This window comes from Microtus oregoni, unplaced genomic scaffold, assembly GCF_018167655.1.
Source record: "Microtus oregoni isolate MIOR12 unplaced genomic scaffold, Mior012 000028F_ref0000031, whole genome shotgun sequence".
Taxonomy (NCBI): domain Eukaryota; kingdom Metazoa; phylum Chordata; class Mammalia; order Rodentia; family Cricetidae; genus Microtus; species Microtus oregoni.
The window spans coordinates 15165819-15185193 of record NW_024543087.1 but is presented as its reverse complement, the minus strand read 5'-3'; the positions used below and the strand labels follow the sequence as shown (position 1 = coordinate 15185193).

At 51.4% G+C, this 19375-nt stretch overlaps 1 protein-coding gene across 2 annotated transcripts; it reads left to right on the top strand.

Annotated features, from left to right (window-relative positions):
- The first annotated feature begins 4872 nt into the window (after positions 1-4872).
- On the top strand, positions 4873-19361 carry Lamb2 (laminin subunit beta 2). 2 transcript variants are annotated; one of them, XM_041677436.1, is made up of 33 exons: positions 4873-4978; positions 5067-5152; positions 5244-5416; positions 5505-5640; positions 5724-5797; positions 6213-6401; positions 6503-6566; positions 6797-6999; positions 7087-7207; positions 7520-7708; positions 8088-8267; positions 8360-8472; positions 8697-8776; positions 8863-8995; positions 9175-9333; positions 9410-9537; positions 13660-13792; positions 14143-14335; positions 14410-14553; positions 14739-14970; positions 15043-15206; positions 15290-15514; positions 15603-15820; positions 15922-16018; positions 16107-16479; positions 16766-16950; positions 17024-17265; positions 17345-17693; positions 17975-18182; positions 18260-18401; positions 18607-18783; positions 18877-19036; positions 19114-19361. In XM_041677436.1, the coding sequence occupies exons 2-33, from the start codon at positions 5068-5070 to the stop codon at positions 19248-19250; spliced, it is 5406 nt and encodes a 1801-aa protein (XP_041533370.1). In that variant the 5' UTR covers positions 4873-4978; position 5067; the 3' UTR covers positions 19251-19361. The 2 variants fall into 2 exon arrangements, with proteins under 2 accessions (XP_041533370.1, XP_041533371.1); XM_041677437.1 differs by having other exon boundaries at positions 4924-4984.
- The last annotated feature ends 14 nt before the right edge of the window (positions 19362-19375 follow it).

Genomic DNA, 19375 nt, shown 5'->3' with positions numbered 1-19375 from the left:
CATGTCTGTTAGTCAAGAAGCAGGGGGGTGAGTTCAAGGTTAGCCCCAGAAACAGTAGCTTTTCTGTCTCAAAAATGAAAAACAAAAAGAAATTGTCAGATTTCAGGGGACTGATTTGGAACCTACAGCAGTTTTCATGGTGTAACCTGCCATGGCTGCTTTGAGCATGCATACTATTTTAGCAGTGCATTCATGAGGTTCCTGCAGGGTTCCTGATGGTTTTGTTTCCCTTAGCCTTACTTACTTCTTTTAGACTTACTTTGATTAGTCTTTTTTATTTATTTATTTTTATTATTATTATTTTTAATATTTATTATGTGTATAGCATTCCTTCCGTGTGTGCCCACGAGCCAGAAGGGGGCGCCAGATCTCATTATAGATGGCTGTGAGCCACCATGTGGTTGCTGGGAATTGAACTCAGGACCTCTGGAAGAGCAGCCAGTGCTCTTAACCACTGAGCCATCTCTCCAGCCCCTTTGATTAGTCTTAGTATGTAGTCTAGGCTAGCCTTGAGTCATGGTGCTCCTCTTTGCCCCCTGAGTTCTGGTATTACAAGGCCTTGGCACCTGGCCTGGCTCTAACAATTGGTTCTTGTAAACATTACCCCGAGGAATTGTTAGAGGCAGGTGAAGAGCCTGTGAAAGTTAGGATAAGGTACTCTAGGTTATCAATCACAGTTCTTGTGGAGGTCTGTGACCCCCTACACCATTCTCGAAGATGGCGATGGTGTGGAGCTGGCATTGTGGTGGAGGCTTGGCCCTTTCCTTATGATGGGGCACAGACTTCTCCCCTCAGTGCCCTTTATCTAGTTAAAGGCTACTGCGGGGCTGGAGAGAAGGCTCATGCCCTTGCTGAGTTCAGTTCCCAGCACCCACATTGGGCAGCTCAAAACTGCCTGTAGGGGCTGGAGAGATGGCTCAGAGGTTAAGAGCATTGCCTGTTCTTCCAAAGGTTCTGAGTTCAACTCCCAGCAACCTCACGGTGGCTCACAACCATCTGTAATGAGGTCTGGTGCCCTCTTCTGGCCTGCAGGCATACACACAGAATATTGTATACATAATAAATAAATAAATATTTTTAAAAAACTGCCTGTAAATCCAGTTCCACAGGATCCAACGCTATGTCACCTGAACAACACATTACATACCTTCACGTACACAGACACACACACACACACACACACACACACACCTTTAAAAAAAATCCCGCTTTCCAGGCGGTGGTGGAGCACTACCTTAATCCCAGAACTCAGTGGCAGAGGCAGGTGGATCTCTGAGTTCAAGGCCAGTTTGGTCTACAGTGAGTTCCAGGATAGGTAGAGCTACACAGAGAAACACTGTCTTTCTACTGTGATCTCCATTCTCTCCTGAGATCCTCCACCATGTACTAATTATAGGTCTTAGATAAATACTGAACCCAATTGCTACCTTATTGTGATTTAGTCCTCAAGTCGTGTGCTCCAGGTGACAAGAGAATGCATCTACTAGTGCATACACTAGTATACACACTGTCCTGGAGTGTGTGTCCAATGGAGCTGACGATCTCATGACTTTTTTCCACCCTGGTTAGCAGCAGGCTCAGGTGGCAGAGCAGGCAACATGAACCATGGGCATATTTAGAAACCTAGGCTAGGCCAGGCGGTGGTGACGCACACCTTTAATCCCAGTACTCGGGAGACAGAGGCAGGCGGATCTCTGTGAGCTCGAGGCCAGCCTGGTCTACAGAGCGAACGAGTTCCAGGACTACTCCATAGCCACTGAGAAACCCTGTCTCGAAAGACCAAAAAAAAATCAAAAAAAAAAAAAAAAGAAAAGAAAAAGAAAGAAAGAAAGAAAGAAACCTAGGCTAGGTGAAATGGGGTATTTGTGTCTCAAGGACCTTTCTAGATCAGTAGGAAGTAGGGTTCAGGCTGGGGCTGAGCTATATGGGCTACACACAGGGGCCCCGTTCTAAATTTCCTGCCTCCCAGCAACCTTGAGCAGTGATTTATTTACCCAGGTTATTAGAGTCTGGCAGGATATGATGCTCAACATTGCTCTAGAAGTTCCAGATGGCCAAACAAGTTTGGTAGAGCTTTAGAAGGGCAAACGCAGCCTGACAGCCACGTTGCAGAAGAACTGGTACAGGCAGAAGCTAAGGGCCAGAAACTGTGGTGAGAGATGTGGCTGGGTTTCAGTGGGACAGGCTCTTGGGAGGGTTAAATCGGAAGGGACGGCAGAGACTAGAATAAAGATGCATGGGCCAGGCCTTCTATCTCATCAGATTCAAACTTCTATGCAGATGTGAGCTGCAGAAAAGTTCAGAACGGGGTCAAGTGTTGATTCAAGTCAGAGTTAAGGCTGGGATCACAGTTGTGATGGAGACTTGGGCCAGGGTCAGAAGTTACCTCTCTGACTCAGATGACCTGATCTCCAGAGTTGGTGTATTGCCTGCCACAGAATGACCAGGTCCTGGCAAGAAGGCAGCAGTCTGTAGGTTCCAAAGCAACAGTGCTTTAAGAGCATATTTCCTACATCCTGCCTGTAGCTGATTGCCATCAATGGATGTCAGCTGAAAAGGAACCTGGCGCAGTTGGAGAAAAACCTGCACCAATGGCTCCCCCAGAGGCCTTGGGTTCTGTTCCCAGCTCCCAGCACCCACCTGTGAGCAAGAACCTGAATAGCCAGGTGTGGGGGTGTACCTTTAATTCTAGCTCTCGGGAGGCAGAGGCAGGTGGATCTCTGTGAATTCAAGGCCAGCTTGGTCTACAAGAGCAAGTTCTAGGACAGATAGGGCTGTTACACAGAGAAACCCTGTCTCAAAGGGGGTAAAAAGGACTCTGAAGCCAGCTGAACTGGGAGTTACACTAATAGTGACCAGGAAATCTCATCTTGGTGTTGAGACCAGAGAGCTCACTGAGTGCCCTCTGTCTTCTCTGTGATGTCCTTCACTGGCCCTCTAACCTTGCCACTAGAGCTTTGACACCCTCTAATGTCTTTTTTTTATTATTATTTTTCTTTTTTTTTAAAAAAGGTTTTATTTTTTTTCTTTCTTTTATTTATTTATTTATTGGTTTTTCGAGACAGGGTTTCTCTGTGGTTTTGGAGCCTGTCCTGGAACTAGCTCTTGTAGACCAGGCTGGTCTCGAACTCACAGAGATACGCCTGCCTCTGCCTCCCCAGTGCTGGGATTAAAGGCGTGTGCCACCACTGCCCAGCCCCTCTAATGTCTTAACCCCACCCCCAACCTTTATCTGTTTTTTTTTTCCTACAACATGATCTTCTTTTAATTAATTAATTAATTTTATAACTGGACCACAAGCTCCCCTCCCTCCTCTCCTTTCCCTCCCCGACCCTCCTCCATAATGGCTCAGCAAGGGCCAGGCCTCCCACGGGCTTCGGGAAAGCAAGGCAAACCAAGCGGCCCTACGACTAAGCACCTCCTCCTGCATTCAGGCTGAGTAAGGCAATCCAGCATGAGGAATGAGTTTCCAAAGCACCGGGAACAATCTGATCTAAAATTCTGATTCATGACCTCTAGCATGCCAGAGCTTCCCTAGATTACCCACAGGACCCTCTACAGGTGACTTGCAGACTTTACTCAAGCGACAGGGAAAATCCAACCGATTGACTGTCCCGCCCCCATTCTCCTTTGTGAAGCCGAAAGTTTCCTCTGAAGAACTCTTAGCTTTCCCCACAGGCGCCTGCAGCTTCCAGTAATCTTTGCTTGATCTCCGTTCATAGCTGCTGGTAGCTGCGGCACTCAAAGCAAGCCTCACGGACCCTGGACCCACCCTCTTCCCGCCTGAAGTCCCAGGGGTCTGGGTGGGGCGCGCCCCTAGTGGGTGCGCGCATTCCAACTCTTTGCTCCCGGGCTGCCAGAGGACTGGAAAGTCCGGAATGGATATATAACCACAAGATTCGGATCCACACGCTGCTGCTAGGGTCCAGGGAGGATCTATCACCCAGATCCCACATGTGGGTAGCTGAGTAGCTACAGACCATTTTAGTCGGGAAGCAGGCACTGCTTCTCGCAGTTCGTTTGCTATAGTGACTATGGACGGTTGAGCTCCTCAGAGTTGTGCGTCAGGACTAAGTGCTCTACCAATATCTCCCAGAGTTTAGTCCTGTTTTGTCCTTTGGGTCATCCTAAACCTTCCCAGGGGTCCAATAGATTTGCAGTTTGCATCTAGTTTGCCTCCCTGCTGTAACCCTGGGAGTCCAAGGATGATTTGACAGTGGTTTCCAGAGTGACACCAAGAACAAAGGCCATCAGCTCCTTAGATCTACCTTCCAGCTCTCAAAGACCACAAACCTTTTCTATTCCCCCAGCTCCATAAGCCCCTTCCCTGACACCTCAAGTATCACTTCTCATCTTGCCCTGGTTTCTAAGTTTCTATACAAATCTGGACTTTAGGGATATCTTGGAGATACTCGGACGAGACTGTTCTCTGTTTTTGAGTAGCCTACTTCAATTTCTCTTTGGAGAACACCCTTTTTTTTTTTTTTTTGGATTTTTCGAGACAGGGTTTCTCCGTAGCTTTTGGTTCCTGTCCTGGAACTAGCTCTTGTAGACCAGGCTGGCCTCGAACTCACAGAGATCCCCTGCCTCTGCCTCCCGAGTGCTGAGATTAAAGGCGTGCGCCACCACCGCCTGGCTGCCCCTTTTCTTATTAGCGCTTCTAACTAGGCTGCTAAATGCTAAGAGCACCTCTGCCACTCTTCTAAATAAACCTCGTCTTTGAAAAATTCTGGGTGAAGTGGCCAGTGTCTGGTTCTTGGAATGAGGGTTGTTTGAGGAGGGCAAGGATATGGCCCGGGTTGGGGGCTCTATCCTAAATTATAATCCTGGCTAAGATCCACTCCATGTTTTCCTTCCTTCCCTGCTTTCCAACTTTACTCAAAGTCGTCAGACTCTCTCAGAGTGTGGAGGAGTGACTGCTGGACAGACCCTGGGACCGACTGAGGGCCTGGAGGCAGACCAGCCCAGTACCTACACGGTCAGGGTCAGCACCAACCCCAAGGGAGGTGGTGGACTTCGTCTTCGGACTCTTTACCTTCCCTTATCACGATTTTACTTCTCTTCAGGATGGAGTGGGCCTCAGGAGAATCAGGGAGGGGCCGGCAGGGACAGCCTCTGCTTTGGGAACTTCGCTTGGGCCTACTTCTAAGTGGTGAGGGGGCCTGGTGAGGGGTCCGGGGGTGGCTGGCTGTCCCAGGGGCCCAAGGGAATCACTACTGAACTGGTTAACCCACTGCCCCCAGTGCTGCCTGCCACATTGGCCCAGGTCCCTTCCTTGGATGTACCTGGCTGCTCTCGAGGAAGCTGCTATCCAGCCACTGGTGACCTGCTAGTGGGCCGTGCTGACAGACTGACTGCCTCATCCACGTGCGGCTTGCAAAGCCCTCAGCCCTACTGTATTGTCAGTCACCTGCAGGTGCTGCTGGGGACCGGATGAGAGACTGGGTCAGGGTGGGGTTGGCACTGGCTAAGTAAGGTACTCTACTGACCTCCCCCCAATCCAGGATGAGAAGAAGTGTTTCCTGTGTGATTCCCGACGCCCCTTCTCTGCTCGAGACAACCCCAATAGCCATCGAATTCAGAATGTCGTCACCAGCTTTGCACCGCAACGCCGGACGGCCTGGTGGCAGTCAGAGAATGGTGAGCCCTGGAGTGGGTCATTCGAGTGATCAGGGCTTGCACACCAATAACCTCAAAACCTTGACCCCTGATTCCTGCTGCAGGTGTTCCGAGAGTCAGCATCCAGCTGGACCTGGAAGCGGAATTCCATTTCACCCACCTCATTATGACTTTCAAGGTGCCTGCCTGTCAGTGAACCTGCCCCATTGTCCTGATTTCCTCCCCAGGGCCCCTGGACAGAGCCCTAGCTCCTCAGCCCAGCTTCCCTGAGATTGTGGGTTGTGTTTTGACTACTCGTGGAACAGGTCGTTTCCTGTATAGCTTTCATGGCAGAACACACTCCAGCCCTGTGCACATGCTCTCCTGTCCCGCCTTCTTAGACTAGGCCAGATATGATCTCTCTGGGCCTCTACCCGTTAGAGGCAGCTATCAGCCCTGGTCTGCTCATTGCCTGGTTTTCAGCTTTTCATAGTCACCCACTCTTGTCTGTGAGCTGCTTGGCCCTGATCACGACTAAGCAGGGATCTCAGCAGCCTAGTTTGGGCTGAGGTCCTGGTTCCTGCTAATCGGATGTATCCCCCTTCCCCAACCAGACATTTCGGCCTGCTGCCATGCTGGTGGAGCGCTCTGCAGACTTTGGCCGCACCTGGCATGTTTACCGATACTTTTCCTACGACTGTGGGTCTGACTTCCCAGGAGTTCAACTGGCCCCACCTCGGCACTGGGATGATGTGGTTTGTGAGTCTCGCTACTCAGAAATTGAGCCATCCACTGAAGGCGAGGTAAGGGCTGGGATCTGAGCAGAGGATAGGGAGGGACCTGTGGGGCTCGTGATGCTCCTGAAGCAAGGTCCGATATCTCTGTGGGCTTCCTGCCATGCCAGGTCATCTACCGTGTGCTGGACCCTGCTATCCCCATTCCAGACCCCTACAGCTCACGGATTCAGAGTGAGTCCTGGACTGAGGCTGGCACAGTCCCAGTGTCCGGATGAGGACTATTTGGGGCCTCAGCAACTATTTTGGGTGCTTCCTAGGGCAGATGCCAAGCCCAGTTTAGCTCTGGTGGCAATGGAAAAGAGGTCTCCCAAGGTGACCTTGGCAGCTGCAGCCCCTGGGTGGGTATGAGGCAGCTAGAGCTTGGCCCACCTAGATAGACGAAACCCTCTTTCCCTTCTTAGACCTGTTAAAGATCACCAACCTTCGCGTGAACTTGACTCGGCTTCACACACTGGGAGACAACTTGCTTGACCCACGGCGGGAGATCCGGGAGAAGTACTATTATGCCCTCTATGAGCTTGTTGTCCGTGGGAACTGCTTCTGCTATGGACATGCCTCACAGTGTGCCCCTGCGCCAGGGGCACCAGCCCACGCCGAGGGCATGGTACGAGCCTTCAGGTGGCTGGAGTAGGGTCGGGGAGGGATGGGCATGGCTAGATAGTGCTGGCCACCTGCCTGTATGTCTTCACAGGTGCACGGGGCCTGTATCTGCAAACACAATACCCGCGGTCTCAACTGTGAGCAGTGTCAGGACTTCTATCAAGACCTTCCCTGGCATCCTGCTGAGGACGGCCATACTCATGCCTGTCGGAGTGAGTGAGACACTGGGCTCTGTAGCCTGGTTGTGCCTGGTTCAAACCAAATGCTGGCTGGACAAGCCCTAAATAACTAGGCTGTGTCTAAAGGGTGCGCAGGCTTTGCTGACCCTGAGGACCCTCAGCCCTCCTCTGTAATCTGCCTTGGCTATCAGTACTATGGGATTTTTGAAGCCTTGAAGTTCTTAAACTGCCACCTGTAAATTCCGGCCCATGGTGCTGACAAAAAGTGATGCCATTCCTCCCTCCCTGTGTGTGTCCCTTACCTTGAGGACCTGGTTTCTCAGCTGGCCTTTGCCTTCTCCCCAGAGTGTGAGTGCAATGGACACACTCAGAACTGCCACTTTGACATGGCCGTGTACCTGGCGTCTGGAAATGTGAGTGGAGGCGTGTGTGATGGGTGTCAGCACAACACAGCTGGGCGCCATTGTGAGCTCTGCCGGCCCTTCTTCTACCGTGATCCAGCCAAGGACATGCGGGATCCAGCCGTGTGCCGTCGTAAGGCTGGGATTGGGTATGAGGGAGAGAAAACTGAGCCTGGGTCAGGAACTAGGAAGCCAGAATTTGTGTGGTAAGGGCTTGGGGTGGAAACAGAACAGGAATAGGGGAAGGCTTAAGATTCATTTTGGGGGGCTGGAGAGATGGCTCAGCGGTTAAGAGCACTGCCTGCTCTTCCAAAGGTCCTGAGTTCAATTCCCAGCAACCACATGGTGGCTCACAGCCATCTGTAGTGAGATCTGGTGCCCTCTTCTGGACTGTAGGAACACATGCAGACAGAATACGGAGAATACTGTATACATAATAAATAAATTTAAAAAAAAAAAGATTCATTCTGGGCCATGGGCTAGGATGACTTTACACTCCTCTTTGCTTACAGCTTGTGACTGTGACCCTATGGGTTCTCAAGACGGTGGCCGTTGTGATTCCCATGATGACCCTGTGCTGGGACTGGTCTCCGGCCAGTGTCGCTGCAAAGAACATGTGGTTGGCACTCGCTGCCAGCAATGCCGTGATGGCTTCTTTGGACTTAGTGCCAGTGACCCTCTGGGATGCCAGCGTATGTGCTTCTTGTCCTAACTTCTATGCTGACCTTTAACCCCTGAGCACTGCTCTACTTCCTACAGTGCTAATGGGCCTCTTCCACTGCAGGTTGTCAGTGTAATTCACGGGGTACAGTGCCTGGGGGCACCCCTTGTGACTCCAACAGTGGAACCTGTTTCTGCAAGCGTCTGGTGACTGGACATGGCTGTGACCGCTGCCTGGTACAACTGAGGGATTTGGGGTTCCTAGGTCCTGGACTTGTTCTCAGAGCATATGACTGGGGGCAAAGTCCAGTGGGTGGTACTGAGAACTTAGGGTCTCGTCCTGAATGAGAGGCCTCTGGTCTGGGAGGCCAAGGACGTTGTGTTCATCAATCAGCGGCAGAGGCTCGCTGATGGGTGGCAGAGAGGTCGGTTTCTGGTCTCCAGCAATCCCTCTTTCCTAGCCTGGCCACTGGGGTCTGAGCCATGACCTGCTTGGTTGCCGCCCCTGTGACTGCGACGTGGGCGGTGCCTTGGATCCTCAGTGAGTGCTGTAACAGGGACTCGGAGGTGGCGTGGTGGCGGGGAAGGCAAAGGGGGTAGCCCCTCAGTGACCACAGCACTCCTCAGGTGTGATGAGGCCACAGGTCAGTGCCGCTGCCGCCAGCACATGATTGGACGGCGCTGTGAACAAGTACAGCCCGGCTACTTCCGACCTTTTCTAGACCATTTAACTTGGGAGGCTGAGGATGCCCGAGGGCAGGTGAGATGTGGTGGGATGGCTAGAGAGGAGGGGCTGTGGGTGGTGCCTTGGAGGGACTCGGGTACCGTCTAGCCTTAGGGGAGGTCTTGGCAGGAGAAACGGTGTTAGGGACCGACTGTGGCAGCAGAGGTAGCAGTCACCTGAGTCCTCATCCCTGCTTTGACCCTGTTGACTCTCAGGTGCTTGAGGTGGTAGAGCGGCCAGTGACCAACCGAGAGTCTCCATCCTGGACTGGCCCAGGCTTTGTGCGGCTGCGGGAAGGTCAGGAAGTGGAGTTCCTGGTGACCTCTTTGCCAAGGGCCATGGACTATGACCTGCTACTGCGCTTGGAGCCCCAGGTTAGACCCTGTGACAGCTGACCCGTGATGACATTCTGGATGTGCAAGAACCCTCTCTACTGTCCTCTTCCCCCAGGTTCCTGAGCAATGGGCAGAGCTGGAACTGACCGTGCATCGCCCAGGGCCTGTGTCTGCCCACAGTCCCTGTGGGCACGTGCTGCCTGAGGATGACCGAATTCAGGGGATGCTTCAACCAAACTCCAGGTAAGGCTTGTAAAGCCAGCCCTCATTCCATGCAGATCGCCGGAAAGACCACGTTGCTTGGTCATCTGGTCTTTCTTTCATGGATGTCTTCTTAGGTACTGCATGCCAGGTCCATGGCTCTGTTCACAGTAAAGTCAGAGATGAAACAGGGCCTGTTTTCCATAGGGTGCAAGGTTCAGAGTCAAAGCATTAGGTGATGGGAAGTCCCCCAGTGTCACTCCAGGAGGACCCTGATGGTTATGGTTGCAAGGCAGTGGCATCAGAGTAGGGATGTAACTATGTAACTGGTTAAGATTCCTTTCCTGTAACTTTTCATTGCTCTGTTGGCCACCCTGGGCCTCCCTCCTCCTCCTTTTTTTCTTCTTCTTTTTTTCTTGTTTTGTATTGTATTTTTTTCAAGGCATGGTTTCTCTGTGTAACAGCCCTGGCTGTCCTGGAACTTGCTTTGTAGATCAGGTGGGCCTCATCTACAAAGATCTCACAGAGATCTGCCTGCCTCTTTATTCTAATTGCTGGACTAAAGTCATGTACCATCACACCCAACTCCTTCCTTTTTCCTTTTTGAGACAGAACCGCATACATTCCAGGCTAGCCTTGAACTCACTACGTGGCTGAGAATGACCTTGAACTTCTGCCTTCTCCATCTCCCAAATGCTGAGGTTATAGGAGTATGCTGCAATACCTGGCTTATATTTTTTATGTATTTATTTTATGTTCATTGGTGTTTTGCCTGCATGTATGTCTGTGTGAGGGTGTTAGAAGCTCTGGAACTGGACAGGTGTGAACTATCGTGTGGGTGCTGGAAACTGAACATGGGTTCTCCGGAAAAGCAGCCAGTGAGTGCTCTTAACTGCTGAGCCATCTCTCCAGCATGTTTTTTCTTTAGTTATCATGTAAATATTCATACATACACAGAGGCAAAGAGAATAGCATAATGAACTTGGCTGTATCCATTGTAGACATTTTGACAAACTTGTGTTTGGCAGATTCCTCTCATTGCTAAGTGGAGAATAGAAAGAAAGGGGCCAGTGTAAAAGCTGGAAGGGCTGTTGGAGACCCTGGGTGAGATGAATTGGATGGAAGTATAGTAAAGATAATGAGCAAAAAAGGCTTTTAGACTTAGAAAGGAAGAGGAAGTAGAAAAATGAGTCTGACTTGGGGTCTGGATATTTGGATGGGGATGAAGGGGCATGAGGTAGAAATATAGCAGAATGTGTGTCCCCACCCCAGATGCAGGATCTCTCTTTCTCTTTGTTTGTTTGTTTGGCTGGTTTTTTCAAGACAGGTTTCTCTGTGTAGCCTTGTCCTGGAAGTCACTCTATAGACCAGGCTGGCCTCAAACTCACAGAGATCCTCCTGCCTCTGCCTCTCAGGTGCTGGGATTAAAGGCATGCCCCAACACTTCTAGGCTCAGATCTGGGATCTTTTTTTTTTTTTTTTTTTTTTTTTTTAGTTTTTCGAGACAGGGTTTCTCTGTAGCTTTGGAGCCTGTCCTGGCACTAGCTCTTGTAGACCAGGCTGGCCTCGAACTCACAGAAATCCGCCTGCCTCTGCCTCCCGAGTGCTGGGATTAAAGGCGTGCGCCACCACTGCCCGGCAGTGGGATCTTTTTATAGCTTGTCCCAGGCTGGCCTGAGACTTGTGGTGTTCTTACCTTAGCTTCTCAAGTGCTAGGTTAAAGGTGGCATGCCACCATGTCTGGCTGAGACGGAACAGTTCTGAGAGTGTTTGGCTTAAGTGAGTGGCTAGATTTCTGTGTCTGGGATTACTGGGAGGCGTAATATTGGAGTAAAAATTTGGTTCCTGTGAGCTGGTTGTGGTACCTCATGCCTATAATCCTAGCACTTGGGAGACAGAGGCAGGAGGATCAAAAAGTTCAAGGTATTCTTGGCTACACAGCAAATTCAGTGTCTACCTGGAACACATAAGACCTTGCTTCCAGAGCCGGGCGGTGGTGGCGCACGCCTTTAATCCCAGCACTCGGGAGGCAGAGGCAGGCGGATCTCTGTGAGTTCGAGACCAGCCTGGTCTACAAGAGCTAGTTCCAGGACAGGCTCCAAAACCACAGAGAAACCCTGTCTCGAAAAATCCAAAAAAAAAAAAAAAAAAAAAAAGACCTTGCTTCCAAAAAGGAGAACTGAGTAGACAGAAGGAAAAACTAGAGTTGCAGAGAGCGCCACAGAGGCTGAGAAAAGAATGAACTCACAGGCTGCCGAATGCTTGAACCAGATAACCTCTGTGTTTAGCTACATGGAGGTCATTAGTGACCTTGATACAAAGTGGGCCGGAGTTGCTGGAGTAGAAGGCTTACCTGGCAGTGACTGCAAGGGTCTCTATGGACTTATTGGGTGGGAAAGCAAAAATGAAATAGCAGCTCGGTGAAGATTTGGATGGATTTGGGAGTGGAATGAAAGAATGCATGTGTAGGTGTATACGTGAGTCACTTAGGGAATAGGATTACTGTGTCAAGGGAGAAGAAACAAAGGTCTAAGATGTAGTTTGGTGATGCCTTCTAAAATTTAATTAATTAATTTTTAAATGTATTTGTTTATTGTTTTTTGAGACAGGGTTTCCCTGTGTAATGGCTCTGGCTGTCCTGGAACTTGCTTTGTAAGCCAGGCCGGCCTAGAACTCACAGAGATCTGCCTGCCTCTGCCTCCTGAGTACTGGGATTAAAGTGTGCACCACCACTACCCAGCTCAGGGACGCCACGTCTTAATTTAGCAGTCACAGAGCTGTAGGTTCAATCCCTGGGGCTACCGAATGAAAAAACAATCACTAATATTTTTTTTAAATATTTATTTATTTATTATGTATACAATATTCTGTCTGTGTGTATGTCTGCAGGGCAGCTAGAAGAGGGCACCAGATCTCATTACAGATGGTTGTGAGCCACCATGTGGTTGCTGGGAATTGAACTCAGGACCTTTGGAAGAGCAGGCAATGCTCTTAACCACTGAGCCATCTCTCCAGCCCCCCAATCACTAATATTTTAATTGGGTCTTAAAACAAAACAAAATAAAACAAACAAATAGCAAAGAAAGAAACCAAAATCCAAAAAGCCAGGGCTGGAGAAGGGATAATTCCCTTCTTAAGAGAACACTTGCTGCAGCTGGGAGGTGGTGGCGCACACCTTTAATCCCAGCACTTGGGAGGCAGAGACAGGCAGATCTCTGTGAGATCGAGACCAGCCTGGTCTACAGAGCTAGTTCCAGGACAGCTAGGACTGTGACATAGAGAAACCCTGTCTCAAAAACAAACAAAAGAACACTTGCTGCTCTTTCAGAGAACCCAGGTTTGGGTCCCAGAATTCACATTGGGTGGATTGCAACTGTCTTTAACTTTAGTTGCAAGGGAGTCAAGAACACTCTCTTTTGGTCTATGTGGGCACTTGAATACATGTAGTGTACACACATATCCATACACACACACACACACACACAAATAAAAACAAAAAAACCTGAGCTGGGCAGTGGTGGCACTCCTTTAATCACAGCATTTAGGGAGGCAGTTGGATCTCTGTGAGTTCGAGGCCAACCTGGTCTACAGAGTGAATTCCAGGACAGCCAGAGATACACAGCAAGACCTTGTCTCAAAACCCGCCCCACCAAAAAGAAAAAAAGCAAAAAAAAAAAAAAAAACAAAAACAAAAAAACAAAAACAAAAATCAAGCAAGCAAACAAACAAACAAAAAACTGACAAATTGCCATGTCAGGAGACAGGTGGATGCCAGGTTCTGTATTTTCAGTGATATTGGTCTGTATGGATGTATGATTCCAGAAAGTCACATTTATGGGATTCTTCTGTCCAGATTCCCTGTCAGGGCCTCAGCAGGTTGTCCTAGTCTGGTTCAGCTGTAGCCTCTGCCTTAGTCAGTAGGTTTGATAGATATTGCAGTATCTAAGACCCAGGATAAGATCTCTGTGAGTTCGAGGCCCACCTGGTCTACAGAGTGAGTTCCAGGATACCCAGAGCTGTTACAGAGAGAAACCCTGTCTCGAAAAAACAAATCAAAAACAACAACAACAACAACAACAAAATTAAATAAATAAAAGACCCAGGATGATGGTTGCAGGGACCCTGAGTGGCATCCAGTGTTGTCTCTGTCCTCCCCATCCCCAGGGTTTTAGTGTTTCCCAGACCGGTCTGCCTTGAGCCTGGTATCTCCTACAAGCTGAATCTGAAGCTGCTGCGAACCGGGGGACATGCCCATCCTGAAAGCTCCTACTCTGGGTCTGGACTACTCATTGACTCGGTAACCTATCAGCCAAGAAGGCGGGGCTTCTGGGATGGATACTGTGATGGTGGTGATGATTAGGAGGGTCTTGTGATAGGCAGTCCAGCAGGAAGGGGGGATCAAGGGGGGGTGGCGCACACCTTTAATCTCAGCACTCAGGAGGTGGAAGCAGGTGGATGTCTGTGAGTTCAAAGCCAGCCTGGGACAGGCTCCAGAGCTACCCAGAGAAACCCTGTCTTGAAAAACCAAGGGGAGAGAGAGAGAGAGAGAGAGAGAGAGAGAGAGAGAAGGTTAATGGCAGCGCTAAGTCAAGCTCTCTGACAGTACTGATGCAATCCTATGTGAGCTGCATTCTTGCGTCTCTTCAGCTGGTGCTGCAGCCTCATGTCTTGGTACTAGAGATGTTTAGTGGGGGTGACGCTGCTGCCCTAGAGCGCCGTACCACCTTTGAACGCTACCGTTGCCATGAGGAAGGTCTGATGCCCAGCAAGACCCCTCTGTCTGAGGCCTGTGCCCCCCTCCTCATCAGTCTGTCCTCTTTGATCTACAATGGTGCCTTACGTAAGTGTAATCTTGACACGAATTGGTAGGCAGAGGTGGGAACTTAGCCTAATCTGCTCTTCCTCTTCTCACAGCATGTCAGTGTGACCCTCAAGGCTCCCTGAGTTCTGAGTGCAACCCTCATGGTGGCCAGTGCCTGTGCAAACCTGGAGTGGTTGGACGCCGCTGTGACGTCTGTGCCACTGGCTATTATGGCTTTGGCCCGGCAGGTTGTCAAGGTATTTGTCTATCTCCTTGTCTCTCCTCTTCTCTTTCCTTTTCAGTGTCAAGACTCCCTCTTCCCCTTCTTTGCTTCTTCCTTCATCGACTCCACCTTGAATCCTATACTTTTAGGTTGGGGGTTCCTTGATTTTTCTATCATTCCTCACCTTTCCCACCCTGACTGTCTCTACCTTATCCCCAGCCTGCCAGTGCAGCCCTGATGGGTCACTCAGTGCCCTATGTGATGGGACTAGTGGACAATGTCCCTGCCGAACTGGTGCCTTTGGTCTTCACTGTGACCACTGTCAACGTGGCCAGTGGGGATTCCCTAATTGCCGACCGTGTGCCTGCAATGGGCGTGCAGATGAATGTGATACCCGTACAGGCGCTTGCCTGGGCTGTCGTGATTACACCGGGGGCGAGCACTGTGAAAGGTGAGCCTAGTGCAGGTGTGAGTGGTTGGTGGCTGGGCAGGCTGCCTGTGGCTAACCTTCATTTCCCTGCAGATGCATTGCTGGCTTTCATGGGGACCCACGGCTGCCCTATGGAGGCCAGTGCCGACCTTGTCCCTGCCCTGAGGGCCCTGGGAGCCAGCGGCACTTTGCCACTTCTTGCCACCGGGATGGATACTCCCAGCAAATTGTGTGCCACTGCCGATCTGGTTACACCGGTGAGTGGGTAGGGCGCACAGGTATGGGATCAGGGTGAGGTAGCTCAGCTCAACACTCATAGTTTCCTCTTGACTGTTGACAGGACTTCGGTGCGAAGCTTGTGCCCCCGGGCACTTTGGAGACCCATCAAAGCCAGGTGGCAGGTGCCAACTGTGTGAGTGCAGTGGAAACATTGACCCCATGGACCCTGAAGCCTGTGATCCCCACACAGGACAGTGCTTGCGTTGTTTACACCACACAGAGGGGCCCCACTGTGGCCATTGCAAGCCTGGCTTCCATGGGCAAGCAGCCCGACAGAGCTGTCACCGTGAGTATGGATATGGGGAGGGATGGTTGGGGCAGGTTCTACTGGAGATAGCTTCCCTTCATTGCTGTGTCTGTCTTGGCTTGCCCAGGCTGTACCTGCAATTCTCTGGGCACAAATCCCCAGCAGTGCCCATCTACTGACCAGTGCCACTGTGACCCAAGCAGTGGGCAGTGCCCATGCCTCCCCCATGTCCAAGGCCTTAGTTGTGATCATTGTGCCCCCAACTTTTGGAACTTCACCAGTGGCCGTGGCTGCCAGCCTTGTGCTTGCCACCCAACCAGGGCCAGAGGCCCCACCTGCAATGAGGTATGGAATCCTGGAGATATCTGGGTATGGGAAGTCAGTTAACTGCCTCCCAGGCACGACTTTTGGTAGAGACTCTGAGCCTTGCTGTGTTTGTACCCTAGTTCACAGGGCAGTGCCACTGTCATGCCGGCTTTGGTGGGAGGACTTGCTCTGAGTGTCAAGAGCTCCACTGGGGAGACCCTGGCCTGCAGTGCCGTGGTGAGAAATCTGGAGAGACAGAGTGGATAAAGACTGCCTCGGTGTGCATCACAAGGGCCCTAATACTGTGGTTTGTCTTTTTCTGCAGCTTGTGATTGTGATCCCCGAGGAATAGACAAACCTCAGTGTCACCGCTCCACAGGCCACTGTAGCTGCCGCCCAGGCGTGTCTGGCGTGCGCTGTGACCAGTGTGCTCGTGGCTTCTCGGGTGTTTTTCCTGCTTGTCATCCATGCCATGCATGTTTTGGAGATTGGGATCGGGTTGTACAGGACTTGGCTGCTCGTACACGACGGCTGGAGCAGTGGGCACAGGAGTTGCAGCAGACGGGTGTGCTGGGTGCCTTTGAGAGCAGCTTTTTGAATATACAAGGGAAGCTGGGCATGGTCCAGGCCATCGTGGGTGCCCGAAATGCCTCAGCTGCCTCTACTGCAAAGCTTGTAGAGGCCACGGAGGGACTGCGGTATGGATGGAGCTAAATAAATATGGTGGGGCCGGGTGGTAGTGGTGGACTCCTTTAATCCCAGCATTCTGGAGGCAGAGGGAGGCGGATCTATGTAAATTTGAGGCCAGCCTGGTCTACAAAGTGAGTTCTAGGACAGCGAGGGCTACACACAGAGGAAATCCTGCTTCAAAAAAAAACTAACTAAATAATAATAACTAACTAACTAAATACATGTGGTGGGGTGGAGCAAAGGTCCAGAAGATCAGGAGCGAAGCCTCTTTGAACCTGCCCCCTATTGATATAGCCATGAAATTGGGAAGACCACCGAGCGCCTGACTCAGGTAGAAGCAGAGCTAACAGATGTTCAGGATGAGAACTTCAATGCCAACCATGCACTCAGTGGTCTGGAGAGAGATGGGCTTGCGCTTAACCTCACACTGCGGCAGCTTGACCAGCATCTGGATATCCTCAAACATTCAAATTTCTTAGGTTAGTTGTCGGTTAACTAGGCAGGTGGGCCAGGGCCGTGGTTCAGCTGACTGACCCCTCTGATCCCACGTAGGAGCCTATGACAGCATCCGAAATGCCCACAGCCAGTCTAAAGAAGCAGAACGCCGTGCCAACACCTCCACCTTTGCAGTACCCAGCCCAGTGAGCAATTCAGCAGATACCCGGCGTCGGACAGAAGTGCTCATGGGCGCCCAAAAAGAAAACTTCAGGCGCAAACACTTAGCCAACCAGCAGGCACTGGGGCAGCTCTCTGCACGCACCCAGACCCTGAGCCTGACTGGCATAAATGAACTGGTAAGGTACAGGAAAAGGGTGGGATAGGTTGGTACAGGTAGTCTTCCCACGGAACCTTGATTTGTTTTGTACCTGGCAGGTGTGTGGGGCACCCGGAGATGCACCCTGCACTACCAGCCCTTGCGGGGGTGCCGGATGTCGGGATGAGGATGGGCAGCCCCGTTGTGGTGGCCTCGGTTGCAGTGGGGCAGCAGCCACAGCCGATCTGGCACTGGGCCGGGCTCGGCACACACAGGCAGAGCTGCAGCGGGCACTGGTAGAAGGTGGTGGCATCCTCAGCCGAGTGTCTGAGACTCGTCGGCAGGCAGAGGAGGCACAGCAGCGGGCACAGGCAGCCCTGGACAAGGCTAATGCTTCTAGGGGCCAAGTGGAGCAGGCCAACCACGAGCTTCGAGAACTTATCCAGAGTGTGAAGGACTTCCTCAGCCGTGAGCCTCCCTTGTGGCCCAGGCCATGTGGTTGTTTTCCTTGTGTCTGTGTGTACTTGAGTCTCAGGGTCTGCAATGGACATGTGTTTTTGACCCTGTGTCTGGCCCCTGAGTCCTTATCTAGTCAGTGTCCCTAAGTCTCTGCCCTTTACATTGTCCCTGTCCTTTGTTTACATCCTTATATGCCTTTTAGCAAACTCCTACGGCATGTGCAGTATGAGAACCCACATAGCAGGATGATGTTCCCAGGCTCATGCTGGCCCTTGCCTGTGTCTCCATAGAGGAGGGAGCTGATCCTGACAGTATTGAAATGGTAGCCACGCGCGTGCTGGAGCTCTCCATCCCAGCCTCGCCCGAGCAGATCCAGCACCTAGCAAGTGAGATTGCAGAACGTGTCCGAAGCCTGGCAGATGTGGACACAATCCTGGCACATACTATGGGCGACGTGCGTCGGGCTGAGCAGCTACTCCAAGATGCACAGCGGGCACGGTCTGACCCCAACCCTGACCCCCATTCCTGAAACCTGGTCCTGATACCTGTAGACCCTGATCTCCCCTTTTCCTCAGGAGCCGGGCTGAGGGTGAGAAACGGAAGGCAGAGACTGTACAGGCAGCACTGGAGGAGGCTCAGAGGGCACAGGGCGCTGCTCAGGGTGCCATCCGGGGAGCAGTGGCTGACACACAGAACACAGAACAGACCCTGCACCAGGTGTGGTCTCCCTAGGACATCAGTGGGACAAGGTTATGGACATATATACTATGTATCTGTTTTGTTTTGTTTGAGGCAGGGTCTCACTATGTAGCCCTGGCTGACCTGGAGCTCACAGAGATCAACCTGCCTCTCCCTCTCCCTTGCTGGGGACTAAAAGCGGATCTGTTTAAGATCTGTTTAAACCCAGGCCCCTCTGTGACAGGTCCAAGAGAAGATGGCAGGTGCAGAGCAGTCGCTGAACTCTGCAAGTGAGCGGGCTCAGCAACTGGATGCTCTCCTGGAGGCCCTGAAACTGAAACGGGCAGGAAATAGCCTGGCAGCATCTACAGCTGAAGAAACAGCCGGCAGTGCTCAGAGCCGCGCCAGGGAGGCTGAGAAGGTGAGATGTGGCAAAGCTGTTCTGAGGGAGTATGGGTAGTGTAGTTGGGACTCTGCTGTACTAGCATACCGACCCTGCATTTTCCATCTGCAGCAACTGCTGGAACAAGTAGATGACCAGTACCAAACCGTGAGGGCGCTGGCTGAGAGGAAGGCCGAGGGTGTGCTGGCTGCACAAGCCAGGGCAGAACAATTGCGGGATGAGGCACGGGACCTGTTGCAAGCTGCTCAGGACAAGCTGCAGCGGCTACAGGGTAGGAACCCGAGTGGGCAGAAGCTAGAGAGGTGGGATTGTGGGAGAAAGACCTAAACTGTGCCTTGACTCTTCTAGAACTGGAGGGCACCTATGAAGAGAATGAACGGAAACTGGAGGGCAAGGCGGCCCAGCTGGATGGGCTGGAAGCCAGGATGCGCAGCGTGCTTCAGGCCATCAACCTGCAGGTCCAGATCTACAACACCTGCCAGTGACCACTCCCCCGGGCCTAGCCTCGTCCCCAAGCACTGTTCCACACGCGTGTTTGTCCACACTTTAATTAAAGAGCTTTTGGCTAGCAAGTGCTTTCAATAAACCAGTGTGAACCTCCACTGTGTTG